We start from the raw sequence: 14,281 nt of genomic DNA on the forward strand, positions 1-14,281 counted from the left end.
GCAAGTACGGGAGTATGGTGTGTTTTTAAAACAAATCCGGGTGTTGCAAATATCCCTCAATAATCATCCATCACATATAATTCCACCACAGAATAGGAAAAGACATTTTTAATATTAGACAAAACTAAATTACCAAAAGAATAAGCCTATTTTGTTAGCTCCTTCAAAGATTAATATGCCTGTCGGGGTCAGTCCAAGAGAATATTCACAGCCATCTCTTCCCTACAAATAAACGAAGTGACAATCGGTAGAGGGTTCTAACAGGTCGTCACAGAGCAGAATGCAAAACAGTTTCCTCAGCACGTCACACTTTGTGTGCACATTTACCCATGGCTCAGTCACAGCGAACCCCAAGAAACCCCATTACTGAAACGCACACGGTTCTTACCCTGACAACGTGCATGTCTACCCCATACATTTCCAGCCACTTCGCCTTATTCAGATAGGACAGCTCCGCCTGGGCAGGGCTCTTTCCCCTTAGAAAAACCAATGGAAATACATGTAAACTGCAGCTCATACACCCACAGAATTCTGAAGGGCACAGCCACATTCAGGGATGCTCTGTAGCAATTAAAGGAATGAGGGACACCGATTTATATTGACAGGAAAAGACCTCTGTGGACAGACTGTTAATTGAATAGAGAGACAACAGCAGTGCTTATGACGTGGACACTTAAGGAAACAATTTTTATGCGTGGACGTGGGTATGCACTGACTATGCAAAGTAAAAAGGCCGGAAGGACGCACCACTGACTACCAACAATGACGGCCTGCAGCGAGGACGGTGGGCGTGTGTGCAGAGGGTGCGGCCCCGTGACTCTACGCCCACACATTCCTCTGTCTGGATGTGGCACAAGACTGGGCTAACGTCACTTTCCAGTTTCAAAAAAGTCATTATGTCCCTAAGAAGGGCCAAGGGGCAAGAGGAAACCACACTAAGTTTCTGCGTCTGAGGCTGACTTGGATCAGGCAGAGCTCGGGAAGGTGGGCTGGGAGGGGGGAAGGCAGCGCTGAGAATCCAGGCACAAGCCTGTGAGCCCGGGGCGACCCCGGGGAGAAGAAGGGAAGAGCCCACATAGAAAGGAAAAGGCTCAATTTAGCTCTGGTGACCACATGTCTGGAAATAGAACGCTCTACAACACATGGTCTCAAATACAAGTGTCCCTGTAAGGGACAATAGGGCATATTTCTAAAGGGTCTACTCTAGAAGGTTCAGGCTATGGACAGAGACCCAGGTGTATAGGAATGTACCAAAGCGGAGCCTCCCTACTCTCTCTCACTCTCTCTAGGAGGAGAGGAGAGCAGTGGTGTCCTTGACAGTATCGAGCAGATCAGAACCAGGCTCTGCCATGGGACAACGCTGTGGTCCTTACTGTACATCTTAGGAGAGACAGATGTGTGGGCCTTTGGAAAAACAGCACCAAGGCACAGGCGAGAAGTGAAGAGTTGGAGCTAGAGTTTTATGGTCTTCAACAGAGCGATTCTACTGGCACATCTGAGTCCGACAGACGCTGAACATATTACAAGATAAATATATCAGAACGCTAGACGGTAGCATCAAGGTACCTGCACTCTTTCCATCTCTGGAAGATATCAAATTCCATCGCTTCTGTCTGATTTGGAATGAACCGAAACTCAGACACAAGCTCTGGCGTGTGTTCTGGAAGCTCACACTCCCCAAGCTCCGCTGCGAGTTTCATAAAAGGGAGGAAAACAGGAGACATTGAATGCTTTCAGTTATTGCTGCAACCAGGTCCAAAGGCAGTTTGCATGATTACAAAGCACAGGTACCCCCACATGCAGGAGTCCCTGCTTCCAGGAGGGCTCAACCCCCATCTGGTGCCCACGTGTACATTCAGAACCCCCCAGAATCATCCCAATGCCCTCCCCACTGGGCAAAACACCTTTATTTCAGCTATTACTGTCTTTCTCTCCACTATTTCCCCATATCCGAGGAGGCCCGGATTATATTTCCCCCACAAAGTGGTAGAGCCCAGATCTGCAATAAAAGGCAATTGCAGGGAATGAGGACCTGCCCAGAAACATCCATCTAGCAGGGCTCTCACTACAGGTGGGTCAGAGCAGCACTCCGAGTCTGCAGTGCTACAGAGGACCAATCAAGAATTCAGTGTATGTAGAATCTGGGGGAAAATATGCCAGGAGGGAGAGGGAAGGAGGGAGGGAGGGAGGGAAGAAGGGGGTGGGGGAAGGGGGGACAAGGCTGCAGGAGCAGCTGCGGCAACTCAGCCAGAACAAGGAGGAAGATGGCTGTGCAGAGGGGAGCAGCCGCGTGAGCAGTCTCAGCAAAAAGCCCAAAGTGCCCAGCATGCTGGTGCTCTCTCACCAAGTACCCCACAGAATGAGGGGCCCAGGACATAGGGGCCCCATGCCTCCGTGGCACAGATGAGAAAATCCACTCTCCCTACCCAGGACCCCACCCCTGCAGCTCAGGGAACAGATCCCAGAATGGAAAGGAACCCTCCAGAGGTTGCTCTAATGCCCTGCTAAACAAAATCTGGTCCAGCATCAGCACCATCTGGGAGTTTGCTCATAACGCAGACTTTGAGGCTCCACTGCAGACCTCCTGAAGCAAAGCCTGCCTTCCCACCAGATGCCCAGCTGACTGGCGCACATGCTACTTTGAAAAGCACAATCTACAACACGGGTTTTCCAACTTACGTGTGTACCAGGATCACCCGGAGGGCTCGCTAAAACCCACACTGTTGTACCACACCCTCCAAGATTCTGATCCCACAGGTCTGGATTAAGGCCTGAGAATCCGCATTTCTAACAAGCTCCCAGATGCTGTTACTATAGCTGACCCAGGAATATACTTTGAGAACCACTGCTTAACACAAGAAATCCTATCAACTGATGGGCCAGCATGTGTCTGAAGCCCTCCACGAATAGCAACTCACTAAGTACCCAGCAGCGTTTTCTAATCCCAAAGCCCACCTTCCAGGGGGGACTCCAAGTAGCTTGCAGAAGCGGATGAAACTTTTCTGTCCATGTAGACAAAGCAGTACTGGCGAACTCAGTGGGGCAGTGGGAGGGCTGTAAGAGGCACTGCCTGACACAGGGTGGGGACTTGCTGAATGCTTCCTCATCTAACCAGAGCCCTACATTTGCAACTCTGAAGTGGTGGTCTGGGTCAGGGTGTGTAGCTATTTGGTACCTTGGGCAATGTCACAGATGAACATTCTGCTCTAGAAAATTCACCCAGCGAAGGTAAGCGTTAGACTCCCAAGGCCATCACTAACCAGTAACCAAGCACTCACCCTGAAACCAGGGACCTGGCAAGGCTAGGGGGGCAGTGTGGGGAGAGATCTCCTTCAGATGAACCACCTTCTGTTGCACCCATGGGCCAAAGTGAGGCAACAGAGCCCTGGGGTGAGCGGTGTGTCTCAGCGAGAACACTAACATCATCAAGCACAGGAAGGAGAAGCCAGACAGTGATAAGGCTTCCCTGAGACTGGGCAAGGGGGCCAGTGTCCCTCCTCACTGTTCCTGGACCACAACAGGCCCAAGTGACGCCTAGACAGATTCTGAGATAGCATGCCTGCCTTCCAAGAACCTGCCGGCAGAATGACACTTCTCTGCCTGCAAACTCCACAGCTTGGGTCCTGGCTGTGAAGGGTGCCGAGGGTGGGGGCCACAGCTCAGACACAGGAGGGCCGGAATCCCCACGCTACTGTATACTAGCTGTGCGGCCTGGGCAAGCCACTTAACCATTCTCCATCTCTGATGCCCCATCAGTAAAATGAGAGCTGCTGCAAGGATGAAAGAAGATCGTGGGCACACAGCAAACGACTGTCCTGTTCTCCCCACGCTCTCTCTTTTTGCCTGGATTCACCTTCAAATCTATCATAAAATTAGTCCTCAAAAGGGCACTGCCTTCACTCAGGGTCACAACTCTGGAGGGGAACCATTAATTTAAGGATGACCACAGCAAGAACATGTCTTTAAGGCTCAAGCAAGGGAGGAAACACAGCCTCCATTTTATTCAAACCCAAAGATGCTCCAGTGATCTCGATGGTCTGAGGCAAGCTGGCTCCACTGTGCTTCAACTAGAAAACAGGCTGTGGCACTTTCCGACGGGAGGTGGGGAGAAGGGGCCATGGAGGGACAATGTAATAAGAACTTCCTCATTTGTTCCCCACTTCAGCTTTTCCATTTGTACTTGACTAAATGACTGCATCTTAAATTACACTATGTTGTAGTTCCAACTCAAATGCATAATTTCCCCAAGAAAGGTTCACAGATAGTTGATCTCATTCACGTCTGCCTGGGTCCTGGGGCAAGGCAAATAAATGGTTCTACCAGAGCTGGACTCTGTGAGTGTGGTGATGCCTGCATCACATGGCAGGAAGTGGGGAAGGGGATGGGAGTGGGTGAGGATGGTGATGTGTGTGTCTTATGCTCTAGTTGTTCAGGTTCAATGGATGGATGGCCCCAGGTCTGACAGGATACCTACTGCTGGGCCACCAAGCTAAATGGTATAACCTTCCGGGGGCTCAGAAACTCTAGAGTGGACACTAAGTGGCCAGCTGGTGAGATCCGTACCTGGGCAAAATGGAGGGCAGACTTCCATGTTCCCTAAGCCATTACAGATCCCTACAGCACTTACCATAAAGGCTGCTGAATCAGGAAAATGTAGATGTGAAGCACTTAGCATTGTATTTGGCAGAGATGTTTACAGATGACAAGACTGTCACCTCTCTCACCTGTGCTTTCAGACTTCATGGGCAGGTTCCCCCTTGAACCAAAGTCTTTGAAGGGCCTCTCCAACTTCACTGGATTCACTCTATACTTACTGAGCACCTACTATACACAAGCCCCCATTAAAGAATAAGAATTGAAAAGTGACTAAGGAATGGAAGTATCTTGCCGTCATTAAAAACCACCTTTATAACAAAATACACGTACTAAAAATACCACACAGGAAATCATATTTAAAAAATTGTGAATGAATGATCAGAATTACATTTTAAAGATTGCATCCAACCCATATAAACTCTGATTCTCTGTGGCTGGCAGGATGATGGGTTCCTTCCTTCCTTCTACTTGTCTTGACTATTGTGCTGCTGTCCTGATAACTCTGTAATAAATGTGTGCTGATCTTTGAATTTGAAGACTTAAACTTTTAAAAACTGGGAAATACAAAAGTTGGAAGCCAAATCTTATTATGGTGTTCAAAATTAATTAGTAATTATAAATGAATACATCATAATTCATTATCCCAGAGAAGCTGATGAACACACTGGTAAATGAATCCACAACATATGTCTATCTGATGTACTGATAAAATTCCTTATGTGCAGTTACACATTAGTATCTTCTTAATTAATGCTGGAGACTTTAGCAAGTGTTTCTTGTGCATTTTAAACTAAAATCCATCAGAGCATAATATGGAACAGTCAACACTGACAATCATGTGGGCAAACCGCCTACTATCTAACTCCTACCTATAAGCAGACGACTCCCTGTCAATGCTCGTGGCCTGACCTCTCTGATGGAGCCAGATCTGCACACTCAAGAAGCTACCAAAGGTCCCACTGGCGCCTCTCAACAAGAGGTCTGATGCAGATGACCTCCTCCACTGGAGCCAATTCTTCTAACCACTCGTGGCTCCTGTCACTCACTGTTGGGAGTGGTCTGTTGCCTGACTCCTCTCTCAACATCAATGTCTAATAAGCAGGTCCTTCTCTTGTATCACTAATGTGTTTTTTTGGGTGTGTGTGTGTGTGTGTGTGTGTGTGTGCGCGCGCGTGCGCGCATATATACCTTGTCCTAGTCAGTTTCCTTTTATTACAGCAACACCTTCTTATTGCACCCCCAAGCCCTGGTCCTGGCCCTGTCCCTTCTCCCCTTCACACCCAGTGGGGACTTTCTAGATGCACACCTGGTCAGGCCTGCCTCCCTCTTGAGAGCCTTCAAAGGCCTACTGCTGATAGCATGAAGGTCATGCTCTTTAAACAGGGTTCAAGGTTGTCCACTTATCCAGATTCTTGAACTTCCACCCTCTGACATCACTTGACTGCTGGTACCTCTCTGCATTTTTCTACTCTGTGTCTTGATTCCTTTGTTTTCATCCACTCCTCCTCCAAAGGGCGTTTGCCTTCCAAGCCTCCTGCAAGTCTTCTTGAGGGAAGTACACTGTACCCTGGATATGGTTTTGCCACATCCTCATGGGACCCAAAGCTACTTGGCAATGGAGGCCATAGTGTACTCATTTACACCCCCAAAGTTGGGAGCTGTGTCTGGTACACAGGATAATCAATTGTTCAAACGAGAGAATAACATTAAACTGCTAATTACCACTAAAGAATGTACCTTGCAGACAGAGAGCAGCTAATTCCACAGCCGTTTCATATGGGCATTTCAATCTTGAAAAAGAGAGAGGAAATGAATTCCATATATGAACTTTAATACTCATAACCATACAAAATATCATTAGAGTCATCTTTCAAAAGGTAGTGCTAGTGAGATAATGATTTTTCTCAGTGGCTTCTATTTTTGCTGTCCACATTAAAGAATGCAAACAAGCTGAGTTCCACTCCCTATTTCCCAAAGTCAGTTCTTACCACAGAGCAAGACGACACAATCTAAGTATAGTTTCTATCAACTCTGTGGGCAATTTTACTGAATTTTGCAAGAATAGGGAAGTTTGGGAAATAGAATGAAAAGCCTTCCCTTTGCCTTGTGATTTTTGAAACTTACTTGATAGAGTACATGCGCCTTTTCAAGCTGCCTGAACTCTTTCTTGAAACCAGGTCATAATGTTAAAAATAAACAGACAGACACAATATCTAATACTGCCAGGACAGCTGGAGACACTCAAGCGTTCTAATAAGTATAACTGAGGCGTGGCCACAGAGGTGTATTACCACGCCTCAAATCACTGATCTCATTCATACTTGACATTACACGTTCAGTTAGAAAAATAATAATGACACATATTGGTAATAGCACTTCATAGTTTTCAAAGACTTTTTATATATACCATCGAATTTGATCAATGCACGGATTTATAAACCCCTAAGATGAGCGCTCCCCATCCCCCATTTTAGAGAGGAGGAGCTCAGTGTCCAAGTGTCTTGTTCAAGGTCGTCCAGCTGGTAGGAGGCAGTGCTGGGACCAGAACGCCATTACGCTTTGAAGCACCGTCAACTGGCCGAAGTGCATGTAAACTGCAAAGTACTGTACAAATGCAAGACGTCGCCATTAATATTTTTCCAAACTGAAGACAATTACTAGAGTTAAGAGGCCTTTAGTATGAGGAGCACAGTATGCAGAGAGAAAGAGAGAAAGATAAAAATACACGCACACTCATAATACACACACCAAAGACTTGTATTGCATGGCTGAATAAGGCAAATGTATACACTGTACAGTCTACTTGTGCTAGCATATAGATGCCATGAAGGTTCTGAAAGCCTATGTTCGATTCAGAGTTTGCAAATTCGGAAATCACTTCTCAAATTTCTTTCAGGTTATATTCAAGATCCAAATGTGCTCTTGTCAACATCAGGTACTGCTTTTTAGATTCGGCAGAGTCTTCGTTTTCCATGTAATAGAGAATAGTTGATATGTATGTTGAGAAATGACACAACTGTAAAGGCTAGACCACTGAAATTTCATATCTTTAAAATAAATACTGCACACGAGACCAGCCACATCAATGCCAATGCTTCTTGGGCTCAACGATCATTGTCGCCAGAGGCCTATTATTGAAAACCCATTTCTAAGAGGGGAAAAGGAAATGAGATGAGATGTCTCAACCTCCTATCAGAATCAGAACATAACCTCTTCACGTTGCTTAAATGCAGATGGTGATGAATGAGACTTCTGACTCTCCAAATACTTGTAAGTGTATACATACTAATAAACGTATCTTGCTTGCAAATACGACAAAAGCCATTATGAATGGGGCAGTGATGTGATCAGGGAGAGAAGTATTCCCAAATGCACATCACTTAAGATATTAAATGCTCTTGGAAATGCTTCAAGCCATATAGTAATCATTTAAAATAAGATGATGATGACAGCGATACAAGGATTAGACTCACTTTACAATGCCTGGTGTACTTTTTTTGAATTTTGGAAAGGGAACAAGGGTAAAAGAGTTAAAACAACAACAGCAACAGTGATTTAGAAATACACTATGATCTATCCTGGATTAAGAGTTAGAACAAAAATATACTTACTTTCCTGAAAGAATGTCATGCCTGAGTTGTAAAACAAACAGGTACCTGACAAACATACAGAGAAGTCAACAGAGGGGTCCTCTTTTTCAACCGCTTCCAATCCCCAGCTTCCCACCACAAACCCCCACCCCACACACTGCTCAGAACTCCGCATTGTAAAAAGGAGTCCAAATCAAATGAGAACGTTGGTGGAAGCATCTCCCCCTGAGTCTCCAGGAAGGCACCCCAGAACCTAGTTAGGCAGGGGAGTGCATGTACAGGGTTGGCAAGATACTCAGAGGATGGAACATGAAACACTGGGCAGTCCAGTGACGGCCTCGGCAGCACCCTGAGGTGCTTGAGAAGAGAGCGCACACACAGGCACGCAACACATCCGATCAGACAAACAGGGCGGAGCCACTGGACTTGGCCCTCAGCCAGTCCCACCAGCAGATTCTCGGAAGAGTGAAGATGCTGGTATCAGAAAGTTTACAGCTGACTGTAGTTAGCAACTGCTTGAGGCTTTTTTCCTGATGCAGGTTAACTGCAGACTCTGTCTTAAAAAAATAAGTGTGTGTGCATGCATGCACACATGCACACGGATACAGATATACACACCCCCCCAAAAAAATCCTGGAACTGGGCTGCAGCTGTTTATGGGATAATGAGAAATGGGGAGAGGAAGGCAGCAAATAATGCAAGTGGAGTTCACCTGAGTAAAAAAATTAAGTGTCTTGGCTTAACTAAACGGTTTTCTTTTTGTTTTTTGTTTAAACCAGGAGGACGTGGGCAACAGAATCGCTTATACTGCTTTGCAAAAGCCAAAGCTACCCACACTTTGCCCCCTACCTATGGAATCAGTCTTACATGCAAGAGTCGTCCTCAGATATCTGATTTGCTCAAAAGCTTCCTAGGTGTTTCTGATTCACACAACCCTGGTTAAGAATCAATAGCTTTGATGATGGCTAGAAGCAGGATGTTTCATAAAGGACTCTGAAGAGGAACTCTAGAATAATGTACTTGAACTTTGAAAACAATGCACATAGTCACTCTCTGTTGGAATGGATATAGGAGAATGTGAGTGACAGTGACCCAGAAACCAAAGGATCGGGGAGCTGAAGGTTCTAGTACATTCTAGAATGTTCCTGCTTCTGACAGCTGCTTAACCACCAATGAACTGAGTACTCACATCAAGGAGAGAACACAGTGCTGAATACAGTGCAGAATACAGCCAAAACTTTCAATTCCTATAGGAAAACCTAACTATGGAAGCCCAGTAGGCCTCTCCAGTGCAGGGGATAATGATAAGCAGTCTTTAAAGTGTTACTTAGGTGGTCCTCTCCAGGCTAGTGGCCATAACCATGGGCTGACATGTCACCACTACTGTCTATCAGACAAATGACAAGGAGGTTCTAGGGACATTCAAAGCAGCTGAAGGTTGGTAGACGATCTTGCTGACAGAAGGGTGGCTGGAGGGAAATGCCATACTTAAAATGTTTTTAAAGCCTCTTTTGCTTCAACACTGTTTCTGAAGTCTAAGAGGCAGACACTGGCGGGCACACCTTAAAAGAAATCCAGTGGGGCTGAAAGATAACATGCAGGGATTCCAACAGCTCTGATATTGCAGCAATCAAGGGAACATTGTGCAGCCCCTTAAGAAATATATAAGATGGCGATGTGGGACTAAGAAATGCTCTTCTAATACCTGCCTTCCCTTTTTGTACCTGAGACAAAAATAAAGTGCCATAGAACAAGTAAGCAGTTTACCCCAGAGCCCAACAAAATAGAAATGTGACCAGAAAATAAATCCTTTAATTTTGATTCACTAAGAAAAAGCCCCAACTAAGCCAAGTGTAGATTTTCAACAGACTACAGGGATAAGCACAGGGAAAATACGAATAACTCTTGCTCACAATATAAAGTCAGTAGAGAGAAGAGGAGGCAGACCCAAAATTTAGAGGACCCACAAGTTATAAAGTAAGTGCTACAGTGGAGAGGGGGTCACGTTCTGTATCTGGTCCTACCTTGTAAACTCTTCACGAAGGTTGTTCGGTTCTGAAGAATAATATTTAACTCGAAAGTGCAAAGCGTAAGCAGGTCCAACTGAACATATGGAGATGGACGATTGAAGATGTTTTTCCCCAGTTTTGAAGATCACAGAAAGGACAAAAGGAAACACGTTACATCTAGTAATACATTTACTGCTACCAGGAGGGCACAAAGGGACACACTCAGCTAGAGAATTCTTTTCAGTCCTTTCATTTGGAAGACTAAAATGTGTTTTTGCATTGACAAAGACGGCTTAGCTAGTAACTCATTCTGGAATAAAACCCTAACCATCTAGATGAATTACTAAGAGCTGACATTTTACTTTCACCCAATTGCCAAGATATTCCAAACAGATACTAACTTTTCACAAAATACTAAGTGGGCTAAAGGAAAGTGATATATAAACAGCAAGGGTTCTGTGATCCAAAAATACAGTAAGAACACTTTAAAGTATTACACTTTTTAAAAAGTCCCCACGCATAAACAACACTCAAGAAATGTGGTTACCACACCTGTAAAACCAGAGAGCTGGACCAGACTGTCAAAAACTCCTGCTTTCCCATTGTCTTGAGTCTACTTTTATAACTCATTAGAAAATGACTATAATGGGCATAAAGTAATGCTTCTGGAGAGCATATTAATCAGTTCTCATTGGCAGGGGTGCCTAATTTCAAATGAGAGCATGGTCTGTTTTTTAATATCTACCAAAAACTCTTACCCAAATTTTAAACTCTAACATTTGGCCAGCCTTAAGAAATGGAAAATCATCCACTTAAAACTGAATCTATTTTAAAACACTCCCGAGTTCTGAGGAAAACATAATAATATCTCAAAACACTGGCAAAGGAGTTTTACTCTCTGATAAAAGAAATAAGTGAGTAGGCTAAGTTCTGCTTACTTACTTTTCATCTGCTTTTTTATGGGTTTGGAATGGTCCAGCCAGTGCTGAAAGGAAGAAAAAGTTTCTTTAGGAACAGTTCATCAGCAAGACCATAGAGCCCACATTTACCCTCCTCTATAAACCTTAGTAATTCTGCCCATAAAACCAGGCATCGGACCAGATCAGAGTTCTGAGGCTGGTAGTCTGCAACTGCTTGGGATGATATAAAAACAACAACCCATGCTTATGCACATTAAGTACATTTTTTCTTGGGAGAGTTAGCTTTTCAAAGGGGTGCCATAAAGAGCCTAAAACCCTTTACCTAACTGTCTTTGAAGGCTCTTCTAGTCTGCAAAGTTGAACTCAAATCACACTCAAACTTCTGCAACGATTCCAAGTCACCATCTGTGTAGTAAAGACCACGAGCCACACTGCCAGGACTCTCTGATCATTCATGGGTCTTGTGGCTTTGTTCCTCTAAATGCTAAAATTATAAAACCAAATTCACGACCCCTTCATTCTTTCACGGGGAAAAGGACTCTCAAGGAAGATGGGAAGACAGGCAGGGATTTGCCAGAGGTAACTGTGCTCTGGTCAATGAGGACATTCCAACTTCCTCTTGTTCATTAGAAAAACACCTGGGTCCTATCTAGCACCCCCAGGAAATCACAAAACCACTTCTCTCATACGCAAGTTTCTCTATAATGTCTATGTTGTTGATACTACATTTCTGATGAGACTCAGCAGCTTGACTTCCACGGAAATGAGCATTTAGGACCATTGTGCTTTTGGCCCCTGCCCCCTGGAGGGCAGGGACAGTGCACATCAATCATTTCTGTTCCCCATGCCAGGCTCAGAGCATGGAACTCAGTAGGGCCATATTAGATTCTTAAGAAATAAATACACGCTTGATGTAATTTTTAAGTAGGTGCCACACCTAGCTTGGAGCACAACATGGGGCTTGAACTCACATCCCTGAGATCAAGAGTCAGACTCTTAACTGACTAACTACCTAGGGGACCCTCGATATAATTTTTTTAATGTTTATTTATTTTTTAATGTTTATTTTTGAGGGGGGGGTGAGGGAGGGAGAGAGAGAAAATGTGAGTGGGGGAGGGGCAGAGAGGGAGACATAGAATCTGAAGCAGGCGCCAGGCTCTGAGCTCTCAGCATAGAGCCCGATGCGGGGCTCAAACTCACAAACCATAATATCATGACCTGAGCCGAAGTCAGATGCTTAACAGACTGAGCCACCCAGGCGCCCTTAATGTTTATTTATTTTTGTAGTTGGGGGGGAAGAGGATACAGAGGATCCAAAGCAGGCTCTGTGCTGACAGCAGCGAGCCCAATGCAGGGCTCAAATTCATGAACTGGGAGATGCTGACCCGGGCCAAAGTCAGAGGCTTAACAGCCTAGGCCACCCAGGTGACCCTCGACATAATTTTTTTTTTTTAAATATTTTTATTTATTTCTAGGAGAGAGAGAGACAGCGTGAGCAGGGGAGGGTCAGAGAGAGAAGGAGTCACAGACTGAAACAGGCTCCAGGCTCTGAGCTGGCCGTCAGCACAGAGCCCGACGCGGGGCTCGAACCCACGAACCGCGAGACCATGACCTAAGCGAAAGTCGGACGCTTAACCAACTAAGCCACTCAGGCGCCCCTCGACATAATTTTTTTAAGAGAAGGCAAAAAGGAACTTTTCCCATCACTCCACGTCAACCGGATATACACTGGAACTTCCCCAATATGGTAACATTTGGAATGACACAGCCAGAGTGGGTTTCTCATTAGCTGCTCAGAATCAGGGGCCCTTCTGCTGACTGCAGGTATACTTTCAGAAGCACCTTCAACTCTGCACATTCTAATAATGAGAAAGGATGGGACTAAATTAGTACTGTGCACTCTACCCCTCACCAAAGAGCCCCTTACGGCTGTGTAGGAGGAGGGGAATAAGGAAACACAAAAGCAAGTAACAGGTGAATTATAACACAATAAGCTGTGAGCAGTGCAATGGGAGGACGTGGGCTTTTGTCATTTCCACCCTCTGGCTAAGCAACTAAGAAAGGAAGATCAGCACAGCCGGATGCAGATCTCAAAGGCACTCCTCCAGGATGCTTTCTCTCACTGTTTGTAGCTTTGAATTGGAAATGACCTAAATGTCCATCAACAAAGAAGGATTTAAAAAGTGGCTCCTCCACATGATGAAATACTATTCAGCCTTTAAAACTGATAGAGGCCTGTTTACTATTGAGGCAGGAGAACCACAGCTCAACAGTCGATGAAAAGAAAAAGAAACCAAACAAATCAGGATCCTGTTTATATAAAATTATTATTTTCTATTATGATATACTCAGAAGCATTTATAGACATTATTTTTTGGATGTGGGGCTGTGAATGCCGTCTACTTTTTTCATTTTTTTGCATAATTTTTTACTTCTAATGACAACATTATTTTCATGGGGGTGGGTCATGTTGTCCTTTCCATTAATCCACGCGTTGCTTGCCCATCAGGCAGTTCTGGATGATCAGTTTGCCCCTAATTTAGAATTCCATATCACTGCTGCCCTCAACCAAGCAGAAAACCTCCCACTTTACCCCCTGGGAGGATTACAGATACAGAGATGATAAAAGTATATTTACTTTCCTGCCAAAGTACCAAATTAATGGCTATGACAACTCTTTCTTCCCCTCACTTTGAAATGAATTCACTATTAACCTGCAAAGAAAGTTCTCCCAGCAATCAGCCTTCTAATCTCATTAGCCCCAGAGGCTCACAGCTTAAAGGGGCTTGTCCCATTTCTTTCCCTCACATCCCCTTGTATCTGGAATAGAATATGTCAAGCCCACTATTCCCCTCTCTCTGTTGTCAAACTATGATCTTGGTCCGAGTCTGACCTGTGTTGTTTCCTTGGTGGTGGTTTTCAACCTTGGCTGCAGTCACAATGACCCAGGTCCCACTGAGAGCCATTAAACAGAATCTCAGAGCATTAGTGTTTCTTAAAGGCTCCCAGTGTGCCCATTAAATATTTAGTGCTGAAGTTTTCCCCTTACCCAGCAATATAATCCCTACTGATCTGGGGGATTGTGACACATCCACAACCCCTTCTGAAAATCACTGTCTAGGCTCTGTGAGATCTCAAGCAATCTCTGGGTTTATTGGCCAGTGGT

At 44.9% G+C, this 14,281-nt stretch overlaps 1 protein-coding gene across 3 annotated transcripts in view; it reads right to left on the minus strand.

Moving 5' to 3' along the window:
• The window catches only part of EPB41L4B (erythrocyte membrane protein band 4.1 like 4B), a 132,188-nt gene that overhangs the window by 68,182 nt on the left and 49,725 nt on the right, over positions 1 to 14,281 (minus strand). For all 3 annotated transcript variants that reach the window (XM_039239940.1, XM_039239948.1, XM_039239929.1), the window contains exons 3-9: positions 11,138 to 11,180; positions 10,211 to 10,289; positions 8,208 to 8,252; positions 6,334 to 6,386; positions 1,567 to 1,687; positions 389 to 476; positions 134 to 222 (exon numbers count right to left, since the gene is read on the minus strand). In XM_039239940.1, coding sequence (XP_039095871.1) covers positions 134 to 222; positions 389 to 476; positions 1,567 to 1,687; positions 6,334 to 6,386; positions 8,208 to 8,252; positions 10,211 to 10,289; positions 11,138 to 11,180 — 518 coding nt within the window. The remainder of the gene's footprint in view (positions 1 to 133; positions 223 to 388; positions 477 to 1,566; positions 1,688 to 6,333; positions 6,387 to 8,207; positions 8,253 to 10,210; positions 10,290 to 11,137; positions 11,181 to 14,281) is intronic.

Source organism: Hyaena hyaena, unplaced genomic scaffold (genome assembly GCF_003009895.1).
Source record: "Hyaena hyaena isolate Hyena2069 unplaced genomic scaffold, ASM300989v1 scaffold_6, whole genome shotgun sequence".
Lineage (NCBI taxonomy): Eukaryota > Metazoa > Chordata > Mammalia > Carnivora > Hyaenidae > Hyaena > Hyaena hyaena.